Source organism: Rhinolophus ferrumequinum, chromosome 21, assembly GCF_004115265.2.
Source record: "Rhinolophus ferrumequinum isolate MPI-CBG mRhiFer1 chromosome 21, mRhiFer1_v1.p, whole genome shotgun sequence".
NCBI lineage: Eukaryota > Metazoa > Chordata > Mammalia > Chiroptera > Rhinolophidae > Rhinolophus > Rhinolophus ferrumequinum.
Window position 1 is genome coordinate 50,163,206 of NC_046304.1, and position 16,520 is coordinate 50,179,725.

Consider the following 16,520-nt stretch of genomic DNA (forward strand, 5'->3'; position numbering starts at 1 on the left):
TGTTTTCTCCTTTGTCCCTGTGCTTTTGGTGTTGTATCTAAGAATCCATGGCCCAAATCCATGGTCATAAAGATTTACTCCTGTGTTTTCTTCTAAAAGTTTTATAGTTTTAGTTCTTACATTTCCATCTAGATCATTTTTTTTTCATTTAAATGGTGCGATGTAGAAGTCCAACACCTTTTTCTTTAGCACGTGGATATTCAGTTGTTCCAGCATCATTTGCTGAAAAGACTATTCTTCCCGCACTGCACTGTCTTGTGGAAAACAATTGACCATAAATGTAACGGTTTATTCTCAATTCTATTCCACTGATACGTGTGTCTATCCTTATGCCAGTACCACTCTATCTTGATTACTGTAACTTTGTAGTAATTGAACACATTTTAAACAACGCATATCAACGGCTGGCTAGCTTAGGAAGAAAAATGAAAGGGCCTCAGGTTCTGAGGGGGGCATGCGGATGTGGCGGGCGTCCTCTGACGGGCTCCTCTTCTCTGCTCCCCACAGCTGCTTGCCTGGGTTCCCCTGGGTGTGGCCCTCAATACTCCAGGCTTTCTTTGGAAGGACCTCGGGCAGCTAAAAATCCCAAAGAAGGAATCCTCCACCCTGGCCTCCCACCCACTCCCGCAGGGACGTGGAGTCTCTTAATCACCTTTCTCCCTCCCACTCCTGGGGCCCTAGAACCCCCGGGGCGCGAGTATCGGGTAAGCGGGAGAGTGTGCCTGTGGGCTATGCAAATTACATGCTAACGACATGCAAATGACCCCGCCCAGCCGGCGTTCGCAGCCCGGCCCCGCTGCTGGACCGTCCAGGTCACTCAGAGGAAGGGACCAGGCTGAGATGAGGGGTGCGGGCCCTGGCCACGCCTCGCCACGCCCTCCCACCTCGAAGCGAGGCCTCCTTCCCCACTCCCCGGCGGCTCCGAGGCGGTTCCGCCCACCGGCGCCTGTGGCCCGCCTCCCCCGGCTGTGGTTCCTGGCTAGTCCTTGCCGCCTGCCCGCCCCGCCGTCTTGGCGCCTCCACCGCGGGCGGGCCGGGCCGCAGGAAGCTGCGCTCGGCGGGAGAGGAGCCGCGGGTCCGCTGGGCCTGTGCGAGCCGGTGCGCCGGCTGTCAGGCCCCCAAAGCGTCCTGCCGCCGCCGTCCTCGTCAGCGCCGTCGCAGAGCCGCCTCGCCCTGGGCCTCCCAGGCCCCTTTCCGCCTGTCGGGGGTGAGGATCCGGAAAAGCCTTTCTGTCCTTGTTCTGAGCTGTCCCGGCCTGAGGGGGTCTCCCCAGAGCAACTCCTTGCCCTCCACGGCCTAGGGGGTGAGGGGACGGGCACCACCCACGGCCTGGCCTGAAATCTGTACGCAGGCGCCGCCTGGACGTCCCCGAAGCCCTACCCAGACGAGATCCTTCCTGCTGAAGTGGGAAGCTGAGTGGAAACTAAATCCTGGATGGCAGGGACGTGGCCAGGGTGACAAGAGGTCATGAAGTTCTGTTGCCTGTTCCGTCCCCCTTCCAGGCTGCGGTCAGCCGGCCCCTGCGGGGAATGTGGGGCACGTTTCGGGGCAGAGAAGGGAGACGGTGATTTGCCCCAGCTCGCGGATCGCTGGAACTGCCTCCTTCCTTCCCGGGCCCCTGCCAGGTGCAGGGGTTTGAGGGCTTGTCAGGCCACAAGCTCAAGCTGGCTCTTGCAGCTCTCCTGCCCAGCGGGAGCCCTACTGCTGCCAGTCCCGTGTCCTGCGCTCCAGGCCAGGTCCCACCCGATACGGGGTCTGGTGAGGGAACGGGTCTCCAGGGTCTGCCATGCTTTCTCCACTCTGGGGCTTGTGGTTCCTCCTTTTCCTCTCACCTGCACACCAGCGCGGTAATCCCAAAGCTGTGCATGAGAGCATCTGCTCACCCTTTTGACCCTATCTGCAAGCTAGAGGGGGCAGGGAAAGGATTCTGTGAGCCCAGCAAGGCCTCTGTCATCAGATGGGAAGCCCTAAAAACAGACCAGGGGCTATGTGATGATGGGAGGACATGAAACGTCACCTTGGTTTTGTCAATTGGTCATGAAGATAGTCTCACTCTGGGGGTGAGGGGTGGAGTCCCTGAGGGCGGAGGTCAGTGGCTCCTGTGGAAAGCGGCTCACCTCCAGTCGCAGCAAGTGAGTGAAGTGTCTCCAGCCATATCTCCCTCCTTGCCCCAACCACACACCAGGCAGTGATCATGACTCACGGGTCCCAGTACGAAGGAAAGACCACTTCTCTCTTGGGGCAGAGACAAGGCAGCAGCCCCCAACCCCATCTCTTCTCCGCTCTGCTTGACTCTTCTGGAATGGACTGGCCTGCCAGGAAGCTGGGTCACTCTTGGTCTTCCTGGGCTTGCCTGCCTACTGGGGAACACAGGTGGGTCACATTAATATTATCTGGAGCTCTGCCAGAGGCCGGTGGGGGTGTGAGCAGGTCCCAGCTTATAGTGTGGAAGGGGGGAGGGGCGGGGCAATAAGATAAAAGAATAGATCACTGCAGTGAGGTGTGAAAACCATTATTAAGGAGAGAAAAACAGGATGGGGGCCCAGCCTGGGCTGGAGGTTAGGGTAGCTTCCTAGGAGTTCTGCCAGGGCTGAATCTTGAAGGGCCATTCAGACATCTGTCTGGCTAAAGATTTCAGAATCATGGCTGCAGCCAAGTTCCTGGGTGTGTGGGGGGGGTAGCTTAGTGGGGGAAGGGGCTGGAGGACCAACTGGACATAAAAGCTGTGTGTGTGATGTGGGAGTTGCTGGGGTGTGGGAGGGGATGGCCCTCTCGTGGAAGGCTGAATCTGCAGGGGAGCGGGGCTCCCAGACCTGGGAAGCAGAGAGCGCAAAGGTGCTTAGGGTTTCCTGGCCTCTGATTGTCCCAGGAGGCCTCCGGGAAGAGAAGCTGTGAAGCTCTAGCCCCACTGGGAGTTTCTGGAGGGAAAATGGGTGCAGAGTGAAGGTCAGAATCCTGGAGAAAGTCCCCAAAGCTCCTGCCCGGAGAAGTGGCTGCTGACAAAGGCACTAAAGAGACCTCTTCACAGAGGGCAGGACAGGGATGAACCAGAAGGGACCAGAGCTAGGGGCGGGGCGGGGAGGGGGTGGGGTCCAGCTGCCAGACCCTCCTACAGGTCTCTTCTCATCTCCCTTCCTCCCTGCCACCTCTCAGTCAGTGACAGCCTGCTGCTCTAAAGGGAAACCTGCAGGTTCCCGGGACTGGGGAGTGCCAGGGGTGGGGCTGCAGTGGAGGGAGAACAGGAGATGTGAGGGCAGCAAAGGAAGGCTGGTGGCCCTTGTTAGAGGAAGAGGGGAACGGGGCAGGTCCTGGAAGGTTGAGGGGCTGGGATGTGTTGGGGAGGAGGGGCGAGCTATGGAGAAGGGTGTGGAGACTTGACATTCAGGTCACTGTAGAGAGGATCAGGTGGCGGTGGTGGCCTTTCCATTTGCTGAGGGAACAGAAATCCTGGAAGGGGCAAGAGCCAGTTTGCTGGAGGCACCGTATCTGAGGTTTGCCGGAGCCTGGAGCTAGGCCAGGAGGATCAGGCGGGCAGACAGGATCTCTAGGGCCGCTGACGGGGAGGAGCCGGGGGCGGGGGGCAGGAGGCGCTCCTGGTCCACACAAGGGGCTCAGGGACGCACACACACTCACACTTGAGGCTGGGATGAATGGGATGCTCACTTTGGCAGGACTGTGCCCCAAAGAAGGGTTGGAGCATGTGAAGGAACATTTTAGGGTGGATCCAGCTTAGGTGCTGTTTTAAATCTCCTGGGCCTAGGGGAAAGGTGTGGGTGCTGGGCTTGGCAGGAAGAAGGGGTTTCATATTTCTGAGAGTTTCCTGAGTTTCCATGGATCTTCCCTGGACCTGGGGCTAAAAGGAGGAAGGCTGTGGGAACAGTAGCTCATGGGACCCTTGGCTTCACAGAAACGAAATCTGCTCCCATTGCCAGCCGAGCTTGGAGCCCTGAGTGAGGGTGAGGTCTGAGGGTGCAGCACGGGGAGAGCCAGGATGGAGGGGTCTGGGAAGGGGCTGTCTGCATTTGGGGAGGAGGCCTGGGGCTTCAAGGCCTGGTTCTGGCAGCTTCTGTGATGAGGGGAAGTGGCCTGGTGCTGGCAAGGATTGAGCCAAAAATGTAAGGGTGTGTGTGTGCCTGTATGTCTGTGTAGCATGTGTCTATCTGTCTGCGTTTGTTTGTATGTCTCTGGGCTTGCCTGCATGTGTCTATGTAAGTGTGTGTCTGTAAGTGTTTGTCTTAGTATGTGTCCATGTGTGACTGTGTACGTATCTGTGAGTGTATGTATTTGTGTGTGCCTGTGTGTGTGTGTGTGTGTGTGTGTGTGGTGGGGGTACTCAGAAAAGCCCTTGTAGGTGACAGGTCATTATTCATCGTGATTGTACAACTTGATTTTTGGCCGTGACACCTTGTAAAAGGAGTGTTATCAGGTGCTTTCCGAAGGCTTCTGGATGCGACCCTTACCTTCTCCTTGAAAGCTGTTTCTTTGATGCCCTTGTTAAGCTGTTCTCTGTACACTCCTTGGCCGTACCTAGCACCGGCTTGCTCACCTTGGCTTTCACAACAATACTGACAGTGAACTTTGCTCTTAATGTAGTATTTCAAAAGTCTGTTTGTGTGCAGGAAGCCTGGTTGTGAATGTTTGAAAATGTATCTGTGTGTGCCTGTGGGGACAGTGGGACTTCACTGGCTCTAGAGACCTGCTTCATTCTACAAGCAGTCACTGAGTGCTTGCTGTGTGGGGGGGCCAAGGCTGGGCCAGGAAGTGCCATCTGCTGACCACCAAGTGATGCTAGGCTAGAAAGAATTCCACTCACCTGCCTTATCCCACTGATCGCTCCCCTGCCTGCCCCTCCTGTTAGGCTGGCTCTGAGAAGTGCATGAAAGGAGGTGCGAAAGCCAATGCGTGGGCCTCTGGCCACCTCCCAGGGGGTGGTGCTCCTGATACCTGGTGCTGGGGCAAGAGGAAGGGATGGTGTCAGCCGCCCAGGAAAGGTGGCACATGGGCTGGTAGAGGGCTGGCAGCTCCATTCTGTCCCCTCCCCAGGCAGCCCAGTCAGTGGTAGCAGTGGCGGTGCGGCCTGACGCCGTGGCAGCAGCGTTCCTAGCAGAGGATGCCCCAGGCCCTGGAGCGTGCAGACGGCGGCTGGGCCTGGGTGGTCCTGCTGGCCTCCATGATGACCCAGGGCCTCACCCTGGGCTTCCCCACGTGCATCGGCATCTTCTTCACTGAGCTACAGCATGAGTTCCAGGCCAGCAACAGTGAGACCTCCTGGTTCCCCTCCATTCTGACGGCCATGCTCCACGCGGGGGGTAAGCAGCCTGAAGGGCCCAGGGAGGGATGAGAAAGAGCCTGGCCTGCTCCGTCCTTCTCTCAGAGGCTGAAAGGCTAAGATTTCACCTGATTTCAGCAGGGCCTGCCCCCGCTGGCTGGAATCCCACTTGGCTGGGTTGGGCTGGGCTGCGGTGCAGAGGAGTAAAAGCTGGGAGGCGGAGAGGTGCCTAAGATGCAAAGCCAGTTGTCAGTGGCTACTGTGGGACACATCCAGATCGTAGGAGTGTCACGCTCAGCCGAGACTGGCGGAGGAGCGAGGAGCGGCGTGGGGTCCAGCTGGGCGATCACTCTGAACCTCAGTTTCTTCCCCTGCAATGTGGGGGTAACACCCAACATCCTGCCCACCTCCCACATGGGGTCATAGGGAAGATCACAGGACACTTGGCAAGTGCGGAGCTAGGGAAGTGGAAACCGCTGTGAAGTATTAGTATTCTGGAGACCATCGGGGCTTGGGACTGCAAAGGGGGCTTGAGGAAGACACCCGGAGCAAGATGGGGGCAAGGCAAGAGCCCCGTCTCTCACCAAGAAGCAGAGAGGGGGTTTCAAGGGCTGTGGAGATGGAGGGAAGGCAGCCCCCCTCATTTCTTGGTTGGTGCCTCCAGAAATGTGACCACCTCACCCTGCCCCCAGCAATAGGTAAAGGTCAGAAGCTGCCCAGGAGAGTTCACAGCAGCCTGGCCTCAGGGGCCTCTTCTCAGCTTCTGGGAGCTTCTGTGGCATCCAGGGAGACGCCACAGACAGGCCTCCAGGAGGGCCGAGTCAACTGGAACAGGGTCTGACAGGGCCGCAGGGCTCTCCACAGGGGGTGTGCTTGCCTTAGCTGACCCCATCTCCCTGCTTATCTCCTACCACTCCCTCCACGTGGCACCAGCAGCCTACTTGTTATTTCAGGTCCTTTCCTTGAATCAGGAGGGTGGTCAGATTGGGGTAGGTGCCATCCTTGCTGGGATGACCCCTGAACCTGCCACCTGGGGTGTGGGCTCAGGGCAAGGGGAAAGGCCTGGCCCAGTCCAGACCTCATGACCTTTGGCCTGCAAGGTTGGGGCAGAAGTAGCACCCTCAGATGGTTCCTTCCATGCAGCCAGAAAAGGGGTCTGGGCCAGGGGCTGGGAGCCAGGCATCCAGTGGGGACCTCCACTCCCCAGCCAGCTTTAGACTCAGGCTCTACGCCATAATATTTCAGCTTGGGACTCCTGTCTGTCTTGTCTGTCTGTCTCACATACACACACACCTTTAGCCTATGCTCATTCAGAGTATGGTAGAAATTTTAAACTTGAAAGTACGAAGTATGACAATTAAGTTTGCAAACTCATCCTAGAAAAAGTGCTACATACCTCATTGCTGAATATCAGTACGGTCACCTTCAAAGGACTCCCCTTGGGAAGCTGTGCACTGATTCCAGTGCCTAGTCCACCCTTCAAAGCAATTTTGGAACTCTTTTTCTGGAATGGCCATCAGAGCTATTGTCGTATTACTCTTGATGTCCTGAATGTCATCAAAATGTCTTCCTTTCAATATTTCCTTTATCTTCAGGTAAAGAAAGAAGTCATTGGGGGCCAGATCAAGTGAGTAGGGAGGGTGTTCCAATACAGTTATTTTTTTTACTGGTTAAAAACTCCCTCACAGACAGTGCCGTGTGAGCTGGTGCATTGTCGTGATGCAAGAGCCATGAACTGTTGGCGAAAAGTTCAGATCATCTGATTTTTTCACGCAGCCTTTTCAGCACTTCAAACAGTGAACTTGGTTAACTGTTTGTCCAGTTGATACAAATTCATAATGAATAATCCCTCTGATATCAAAAAAGGTTAGCAACAGCATTGTAACAAGTTCTCGAACTTAATTATCAGACCTCGTATCATTGATCCTAAGTGTGCCCTTCTCTCTCTCTCTCTCTCTCTCTCTCTCTCTCTCTCTCTCTCTCTCTCTCTCTCTCTCTCTCAATCTCTCTCTCTCTCTCTCTCTGTCTCTCTCGATGAGGAAAGCAGGCAAATACAAAGTACATGGCTTGCCCAAGGTTGCATAGTAATTTCAGGGCAGAACCAGTGTCCGTGCCAAAGAAAAGCTCTGCCTTCCAGCGCTCCACCCCAGTACTTTAGCTAAACTGGCACACGTCCCAGCCAGCACCCCCAACTCGATGACTCGGGGCTTTCCCCAGGTCAAAGTATGAGGGTAGAGGAGACATGTGGGTCAGTGGTCATGTCCATTTCAAAGCCTTGCCTCCCTCTGCAGCTGCCTCTGCTTGATTATCTCTGAGGATGGGCTGCTCACTCCCTGTCACTCGCATGCTCATGCTGGCTGACACCCACACATCCCCTCTCCACCCCAAACACACACAAACTGCCTGCGCACACCCACTTTCCCTGTCCCTGTGACTGCAGGCTGGGAGAGTAACTGTGGAGCAACTCCATGTGTGTACTTGGGGGCAGGGCGTTCAGTGAAAGGGGCCTTGCAAGGTGAGGAGCAGCCGGCCAGGACTGGCTTGTTTCTACTGGTCTGGGTCTGGGCTGCTGAGAAAGCTGTTCAGGGGGGTGCGATGGAGGAGAACAGGCCCCTCTCCACCAGGTGCCAAACATCTGGGTGCAAGACTCTGGTGGTGGCTGGAGGTGATGGAGGGGAGAAGGTACCCCATCCAGTTTTCTCCAGAGGCCAGTGCAAGGGGGTGCAGAGTGGCCTAGGGCCTAGAGAGGTGGGAGGGTGGAGAGAGGGCTGTGACCAGTCTTGAGGATGGGGTAGGAGCAAGGGCTCACCATGATTTAGATGCTTGGGGTCCCCGCCCTCTGAGACAGACCCCCCCAGTGAGGAGTGCCCACCTAGGTCATGAGCCAATCCTGTTTCACCTGGATGGAAGCAGCCTCAGGTCAGTGCAGCAAAGGGCCTTGTGGAACACCTCTGGGGAGCCTTGTCTGGGTCAAACTGAACATTTGTAGCACCTCACCTGACACCTGGTCACACATCACCCAGTCTGATCCCTCTGTAGGGGAGGAAACTGAGGCACAGAGTGAGATCAGCCTTGCTCGGGCCACATGGCCAGTCCGTGGCAGGGTGGGCATCAGATCCAGGCCTGTGAGCTCCTGGGCTTATGCCCTCTATCCTCCTGGCTAGTTCCTGCTGGACCCCTCTCAGCCTCGCTGTCCCCTCCCTCCAGACCTCCTCAGTCAGCTGCCACCTGCTGACTGGCACCTCCTCCCTGCCTCCCCTGCCTCCACCTCACAGGCCCCCTGTGCAGCATCCTGGTGGGACGCTTTGGCTGCCGAGTGACGGTGATGCTTGGGGGCATTTTGGCCTGCCTGGGCATGGTGGCGAGCTCCTTCTGCCGCACCCTCAGCCAGCTCTACCTCGCAGCAGGATTCATCACAGGTGACTGTCATTCCATCCTGAGAAGTACTGGGCACCTATTACAAAATGCCAGGCACAGTGAACAGGACAGGCACGGCTCCTAGTCTGCTGGGGCTGTTTATGTGAGGGAGAGGGACCATGAACAGATAAATCAGGGTCATTTCTGATCGTGACAAGTTTGTGAGAAGACAGGAGAGCTGATGTGATCGTGTGCTGATTCGGGGAGGTGGCGGGCAGAGATAAACAGGTGATAAGGTAGACTATCTAGAACAGCCAAGGCAACAGATAGAGCAGAGCTGGGGGAGGTTGCTGTTTGCGGGAGGGCAGTGAGGGAAGGCCTCGCAGAAACGGAGCCCTTCCCTCCGTTGGGCAGGGAGCTCATGGAGGAGAGGGATCTGGGGAAGAGCATTCCAGGCAGAGGGCACAGCAAGTGTAAAGGCCCTGAGGTGTCCAGGAGCAGTGAGTGGCCAGTAGGGCAGAGGGGCATGGACAGGGGTCAGTGGGTGGGATGGAGGCTGGGTGGGGGTTCTGTTGTAGCGAGATGGGAAGCCATTTGAGGGATTCAGGCGGTGGGTGAGTGACATTATCTGACCACTATTTTGAAAGCACCACTCCACCATGGTGTTAAGAATACACGGTAGGGGGCGAAGCTGGGAACAGGAGGACAGGTAGAGGTGTGGTCATCACCCAGGCATGAAGAGGTTGTACCTGAAATCAGGGTGGCGATGAGAAGTGGTTGGGTTCAGGAATGCACGTGAGGGACAGAGAAGAGTTAAGGAGGACGCAAGAGCCAAGAAGGGTGACACCAGGGCTTTTTGCCCTGAGCCATGGAAACAATAAAATAGCTCCTAAGGACAATGGGGAAATGAGTGGATGAGAGAAGGTTTGCAGGAAGATGGGAAGGTCAGGTTTGGATACAGCCAGTCTGGAGTTCAGGGAACAGGCCCTGAGCTGGAAGGAGCGGTTGGAGCATCATGAGGTGGCTGGTATTCGAGTCTTGGGATGAGGTATCACCCTGGTGTCACTAAGGGAAGGAGGGAGACTGAGCCCCAGGACACTCCAGTGTTTAGTAGTGTAGAGTGGAAGAAGTGACAGGAAGGAGAACCAAGAGGGTGGGGTTTCTCGAGAAAGTGACTGAAGAAAGTTTGAGAGGAGAGAATGATTGACTATCACTGCTGCTGAAGGGTCAGATTGAGGGGGGACCAGACTCTATGGACTTGGCAATGTGGAGGTTGGTGACCTTGGTAAGAGTAATTCTGGAGCAGAGGTGGAGTGAAAGTCTGACTGGAATAGGTTCAACAGAGAACGGAAGAGGGAAATTGAAGACAGCTGAGATAAACAACACTTCCAAGAAATTTTGATGTAAGGGGAGCAGAGAAATGGGCCGGGACCCAGAAGAGGCTGTGCGGTCAAGAGAGGGTTTTGTTTTGTTTTCAATGGATAGAAAAAAACAATGAAGGAGAATGATCTAGAAAAGAGGAGAAAATGGATGATGCAGGAGAAAGGAAAATTGCTGGGGGGGATATGTCTTTGAGTGGACAAGATACAGGGCTGGCCTTGACTGGGAGTACGGACAGTCTGTTGTCATAGGCGGGAAGGCAGACGGTCAACTGGGAGTGAGGAAAGGTTAGGTGTTCGAGTATAAAGAGGGAAAAAGCCCAGGGGTCATCTAGGAGGTGGGAGAGAAAACGGACGAGTGGCATCACGGACAACCCAGGTGGTCAGTGGTCACGGGGTTGTGAGCTTTCTCTCCAGCATGTTCAGCTGTGTGGGGACAGGCAAAGAGTGGGTGGGGAGGTGGCATCTGAGCTGAGTCAGGAGAGGAAGATCCTGGGGAAGCGTATTCTAGGCAGAGGGAATGGTAACTGCAGTGTCCCTAGGTAGGTGTCCAGACCAAGGGGATAAAGCTGATGTGGCTAGATCCTGGTGAGTGACAGGAAGAGTGGCCTGAGATGGCACCCGAGAAGTATGCACCCAAGAGGTGGCCAGGAGCCAGACTGTACAGTCTTCTGGGGCTGTAATACTTCGGTTTTTTTCTAGGTGTGATGGAAGTCCCTGCGAGGTGTTAAGCAGGGGAGAGACCATTTGATTTAGGTTTTTGAAGACCACCCAGGTGCTGTGCCAAGAGGACGGCTGTGCCCCTGGCAGCTTTGAGAGGGCAGATCTGAGGGGCGGGATGCTTCTCCAGAGAGGGCAAGGCAGGCTGATTCCATCTTAATCCCTGGGGACCTGGAGGTGGGTCTGGGCTAGAAAGGGAGGACAAACATGGGACATGGTCCCATGCCCCCCACTGTGGGTGCGATGGGAGACCCCAGAACACCCTCGAGCTGGTTTCCCCTCTCCAACCACAGGCCTGGGCATGTGCTTCAGCTTCCAGTCGACCATCACTGTGCTGGGCTTTTACTTCATCCGCCGGCAGGCAATGGCCAACGCATTGGCCTCGGTGGGCGTCTCCCTGGGCATCACGCTCTGGCCGCTGCTCGCCCGCTACCTCCTGGAGGACCTGGGCTGGCGGGGCACCTTTCTTGTCTTCGGTGGGGTTTTTCTCCACTGCTGTGTCTGCGGGGCCATCTTGAGGCCTGTGGCCACCAGCGTGCCTCCTGAAACCAGAGAAGGCCCCCCTCCACCTTCCAAGACGCCTGTGCCCAGCTGCCTGGCAGCGTGTGGCCGGGCCGTCCAGCGCCACCTGGCTTTTGACATCCTGTGGCACAACGCAGGCTACCGTGTGTTCACACTGGGTGTCGCGTGGATGATCCTGGGTTTCCCGCTGCCACACGTCTTCCTGGTGCCATACGCCATGCGGCACGGCGTGGATGAGCACAAGGCGGCCCTGCTTATCTCCATTATCGGCTTTAGCAACATATTCCTGCGGCCCATGGCCGGGCTGGTGGCAGGACGGCAGGACTTTGCCAGCCACCGCAAGTACCTGTTCAGCCTGGCAGTCCTGCTCAATGGGCTCACCAACCTGGTGTGCGTGGCGTCGGCCGACTTCCGGGTGCTGGTCGGCTACTGCCTGGTGTACAGCGTGTCCATGAGTGGAGTTGGTGCCCTCTTCTTCCAGGTCCTCATGGACGTGGTGCCCATGGACCGGTTCTCCAGGGCCCTGGGCCTCTGCACCATCCTGGAGAGTATCTCCATCCTCATCTCCCCTCCACTGGCTGGTGAGACCCGGGAGGGAGGGCAGGAGGGAGGGCGGCCAGGTGGGCGTGAGTAAGGCCTGGGCAGGCAGGGTCAGGGGTGAGGCAAAGGGAACAGTCTGGACAGGTGTGGGCCCCGGCCAGCATCGCAGGGGTTAGAACTTGGAATCTGTGACTTTCCCAAGCATCCTGGGGGACTGGCTACAGCGTGTTCCCCAGCTGGCGCTCAGGGTATGAACGGTTGAGAGTAGGGGTTTGCGTACTAAACTGACCTGAGTTTGTCGTCTTCCTCTCTGTCACTTTGTTTTCTTATCAGCAAAGTGGGGATGTTAACAGAACCTACCTGGTAGGCTTGTGGTGAGGACCTTAAGTTGTACAGTAAAGAGCTTAGTAGAGAAGCTGGCACCGAGCAGGTGTGATGCACGGGTCGGCTGTTATTAACATCCTGGTTCTCCCACTTCCTGCCTGTGGGACCCGGGCAAGTGATTTTCCTCCTCTGAGCCAGTGTCATCTGCAAAATGCAGAAAACAACACCTGCCATTGATTTACCTGTGCAGTTACTGGGTGCGCATAGCTGGACGCAAAGACTTACCTTCTGGAGGAAGAGTCGGGAATTAAAGCAAAGAGACACATTTGTGGTCACACTGGTGACTGGTGCCGGGTGGGAAATGCACAGATATGGAAGCAGAGCCCCACATGGGAGGGCGTGCTGGGCATCTGGGAGTGTGACATTCAGAGCAAAAGGGAAGGTTTATGAAGCACTTCCCTTTTGTGTGAGCGAGGCAGTCAACAGACAACACGTGGCAGTGGTTATTACCGTAAGGCCATGGGGACTCTTCCCCTGAGTGGGGAGTTGCAAATGCCAGTTTCCAAGGGCATTCTCTAAGCCAGCAAGCAGAGAGAGCTTTCCAGGAGGAGGTGTATGGGTGGGCCCAGGGCGTGGCCGAGCAGATATCCCAGACTCCACTGGCCCTTGTCTCCTTGGTTTCCTGCCACCAAGGGGAAGAGAGACATGGCCTTAAGTTCCCTTTGGCCTAAGGACTCTTCCTGCCTGGACCAGAAGAGGTTTAGGGTTTCCTCTCCTCCTTTCATTCAACGTTATTTATTGAGTGCCTACTACAATTCCTAGAACTGGGGATACAGCAGGGACAAAAATAAAGTCCCCGCTCTCTCAGAGCACACAGTTTAGTGGCAGGGGGAGGCCTGGTGGCTCCAGACAGTGGACTAACTTGCTCTCTATCCTCCAGGCTTCCTCCTGGACACAACTAACAACAACTTCAGCTACGTTTTCTACATGTCAAGTTTCTTCCTCATCTCAGCTGCTCTCTTCATGGGTGGCAGCTTCTGTGCCCTGCAAAAGAAGGAGAAGCAGGGCAGGCAGGCAGAGGCGGAAGCAGCCACCGTGGAGGCTGCCCCACAGCGGGCCCTCACCGTGGAGGGCACAGATGGATCTGAGAAGCAGCCATCCACTGAAATCATGTATGTGACCAGCGTCTGAGCCCCGAGGTCAATGAGTGACCACTGCCTCAGCCCAGGAATGGGATCTCCAGCTGCTTCTCCAGCAGCTGGGGTGATGAAGTCCTGCTCAGAAAGCCTGAACCAAAGACCATCTCGGCTCTGCACTTTGGGACTCAGCCAGGAGCTGGGACCTTGGAGGCTGGCCTCCGAAGACTCTGGGTCCCTTCCAGTGAGCAGAATCCAGGAGCAGGTCCTCCTGACTTTTCCTTGGGCACCAGAGTACTTGGGGCCCACAAAAGTGGGTCTGAGCCCTGCTGGCGTCCATCATGGCCGGCTCTGCTCAGCTGGCTGCCCACTGCTGCTGCTACAACTAACACACTGGACCCTCAAGTCCAGTCTATATGCCTCTGATGTGATCTCTTTGCCTTCTCCGAACTCCAGACAGTTCCAAAGAGCTTGCCTGTCCTCCGAAGCCCTCCTGCCGCCCTTCTTCCCAGTGACCCAGCCCTTGCCCTTAGGGTGTCCCCAGGACAAGTTGCTGGGTCTCATGTTGACTGGAACCTTGAAAAGAAAGGCCTTGTGGCCTGTCGTGGTGGAAGGCCAGGCTGAGGAGTTGGCCTGGATCCAGGGTTGAGAAAAATTAAATGTCTGGTGGAGTACTTGTCCTGTCATTTGTGCAGAGAACTGGAGGGGAGCCCCTGACTTGGGTCCTAGAATCAGTGAAGTCAAGGGGCCCCCTGCACACCAGCAGATCCTGCTCCAGGGTCTCCCTCCCTCCTTTGTCCTCCCCCCCCCCCCCCGCCCCTGGTATCTTGGCTGGGAAGATTAATGCTGGGCATGGGGAAAGCCAGACATTTGACTGACCAGGTGAGAAGGATTGCTAGGCAGGGCCCAAGGACCTCTGAAAATGGAGCTGCTTTTGCAACAGAAGCCCTTCTATTCCCCTCCTGCCACCCTGTTCTCCCTGCTGGGTTAGAGGTATCAACCCTAGGGTGGAGTAAGTAGCTGTCTGGGCCAGCTGCCAGTCCACCCCTGCTCCCTGTTGGCCTGTGCCTGTGGCCTGGAGGCCAGAGCTCCACACACACACACACTCTGCTGGTGCCCTTCCCCGAGGTCACCCCCTGGGGGCTAGCTGTCATCAGCCCAGTTTGTTCTAGCAGGGTACCAACCCAGGGAATGGAAAAACAGTTTGAATTATACACAAAAATGTTTCCTGCAGCAGGTTGCAAACCCTGAGAACTAATGAAGCAGGAAAACAGGCCTGGAGTAAGTCCCCCTCCCCCACTTAAGTTCTCCCAGCTTGGCAAAGGCTGCTCACGCCCTGAGCCTTGTTGATTCAGGCTTAACCAGGCTCCAACAAGAAAAACCTTATCAGGGGGATTGGTTTTGTTTTCATGACCCAACTCTAGCCTTCCTCCACGGGTCCAGCTGGCGTGAGTAAGCATCCTTGGGGACGTCCTGTCTTCTCCAGGACGCTGCCATGAGTGCCCCCTTATGGCCACAGAAGATAGTGCAGAGGTGAAGCAAAGGGCTCTAGGCTGGGAGAGACCTGTGTTCACATTTGATTCCGCCACAATTTGCTATGTGACTTGGGGCAAATTGTTCATCATCTCTGGGCTTTGAAAAAGGGGGAGGTTGACGTGGATAAGCTAGTCTCTTCTAGTCCTGTGCTTGGCCACCATCCACAGCTTGTGCACTGAAGGGGGAAAGCTTCATTTTACCAAGTCCTACCTCCTCCATCTTAGTGGAGGGGACACGGAGGTAGTTGGGGCTGGTGAGTAGGTAAATGCTTTTGCTGCTAGTAGCTACCAGGCTTTGAAATGTACATCCCCTAGAGGCCCACTTCCTTAAAACAGATTTCTTTTAAGGAAAAAATATATCAGTGAACATTCAGCATAAGGAATTTTGACCTTATCTGCTGCTGGGCAAGAGTAGCAATATTCTCTAGGCAAACTTCCTTCAACAGATATTTATGAAGCATCTACTGTGTGCCAGGGACTGGGCAGAGAGGAATAAGAACCGGTCGCTGCCCTGAGCACAAAATCAAGGACTGAGAATTCTCCCTCAAGGAGAAGGGCCCCTAGGAACAAATGAGCGAGATGGGTGGCCCATCTGATTCCAGAACACACAGCTGATTTTCTGGGAATCCTCTAGAGAGGATCTGGAGCAGTTCCTGCGCAGCATAGGGTGGAAAGCATTTGCATCCTGTCCTCAAGCCTTTGTCCATCCAGAGGCAGAGAAGCCCCCTGGCTGAGATGTACTTCCCCAGATCGCATCAGCTCCCCAAAGAAGCAGAAGGGCCAGGTGAGGCCATCAGTGGCCACCGCCCTCACGAAGCAGCCATGGTACCCAAGCACCAGACTGTGGTGATAACTCCTGCCCCAGGGGGTGTGTACAGGGCAGGGGCTGGCCACAGGGATCGGAGCGCACGAAGGTGGGGCCTGCTCCCAATAAGGCTACGGCAAGCTGGAATATGGTGGCTGCTCTGTCCTCATGCTAGGCTCAGGCCCAAAGGAACATGGTCCTTGCCTTCAGGAAGCTCACAGCCCAAGCCCCCTTCACCCGTTCATTTCAAGCACGATGGGAGTACGGCAGGGCCACTTCCCTCCCTGGTCCTTTATCCCCTGCGCCTACGCGGTCTCGGTCACACACCACCTTCCTGAGGAGCCCCAAGAAAGAACTGGGCCAAACAGCTTCAGCATTCAGGGCTCTACGACCCAGAAAGCCGCCAAGACGGTATATTCAGGTGAACGGAAGCTCCTACTGCCTGCCGGTGCTGCCCCAGCGCTCTCCACTCGCCTGGCTGACAAAGAGCTTTACTCAGTTCCCGATATGTCTGGCCAGAGACAGAGATAGCGGACTCAGCTCAGGGTTGGGGAACAGGGGGTGCCAGGTTCGCCCGGCCTTTTGGAAAAGCCGACCAGAAGGTATCCTCAAAGGACCCCTATGGGGGGCACAGGAGCCGACGCCCACTCCGGAGGGGCGTCCCTTCGAGGAGGAGGTTGGCCTGCGCCGCCTCGTCAGATGCAAGGGGGTCTGGAGATGCTTCTGCATAGTTAGCCCCCACAGAGGCGCCCGTGAGCTGCTAAGGGTCCTGGGGGGGCTGCTCAATACACGCGCAGCACCCCACCAGCCGGCGCCGCACCCCACCAGCCGGCGCAGCACCCCACCAGCCGGCGCCTCAGGGCAGAAGCGCAGTGCGCACGCGCGAGCTCAGCGCCGGCCCCGCCCCTTTCGCCTTCCGGGGAGGAGGTACGC

General features: G+C 56.3%; 1 protein-coding gene across 5 annotated transcripts; it reads left to right on the forward strand.

Moving 5' to 3' along the window:
• Positions 1–897: 897 nt before the first annotated feature.
• Positions 898–13,921, forward strand: SLC16A5 (solute carrier family 16 member 5). 5 transcript variants are annotated; one of them, XM_033091486.1, is made up of 7 exons: positions 898–1,207; positions 1,352–1,464; positions 2,186–2,373; positions 5,044–5,309; positions 8,545–8,688; positions 11,019–11,828; positions 13,052–13,921. In XM_033091486.1, exons 4-7 carry the CDS (start codon positions 5,111–5,113, stop codon positions 13,300–13,302), a joined length of 1,404 nt encoding a protein of 467 aa, XP_032947377.1. In that variant the 5' UTR covers positions 898–1,207; positions 1,352–1,464; positions 2,186–2,373; positions 5,044–5,110; the 3' UTR covers positions 13,303–13,921. The 5 variants fall into 5 exon arrangements, with proteins under 5 accessions (XP_032947377.1, XP_032947378.1, XP_032947376.1 ...); XM_033091487.1 differs by lacking the exon at positions 1,352–1,464 and adding an exon at positions 1,503–1,625; XM_033091485.1 differs by lacking the exon at positions 1,352–1,464.
• Positions 13,922–16,520: the final 2,599 nt, after the last annotated feature.

Excerpts from the sequence above, each read along its gene's own strand:
- SLC16A5 (XM_033091486.1), top strand. The coding sequence starts at position 5,111 with ATGCCCCAGGCCCTGGAGCGTGCAGACGGCGGCTGGGCCTGGGTGGTC. Across the intron at positions 5,310-8,544 it reads GGCCATGCTCCACGCGGGGG|GCCCCCTGTGCAGCATCCTG; the intron begins GTAAGCAGCCTG and ends TCCACCTCACAG. Across the intron at positions 11,829-13,051 it reads CATCTCCCCTCCACTGGCTG|GCTTCCTCCTGGACACAACT; the intron begins GTGAGACCCGGG and ends TCTATCCTCCAG.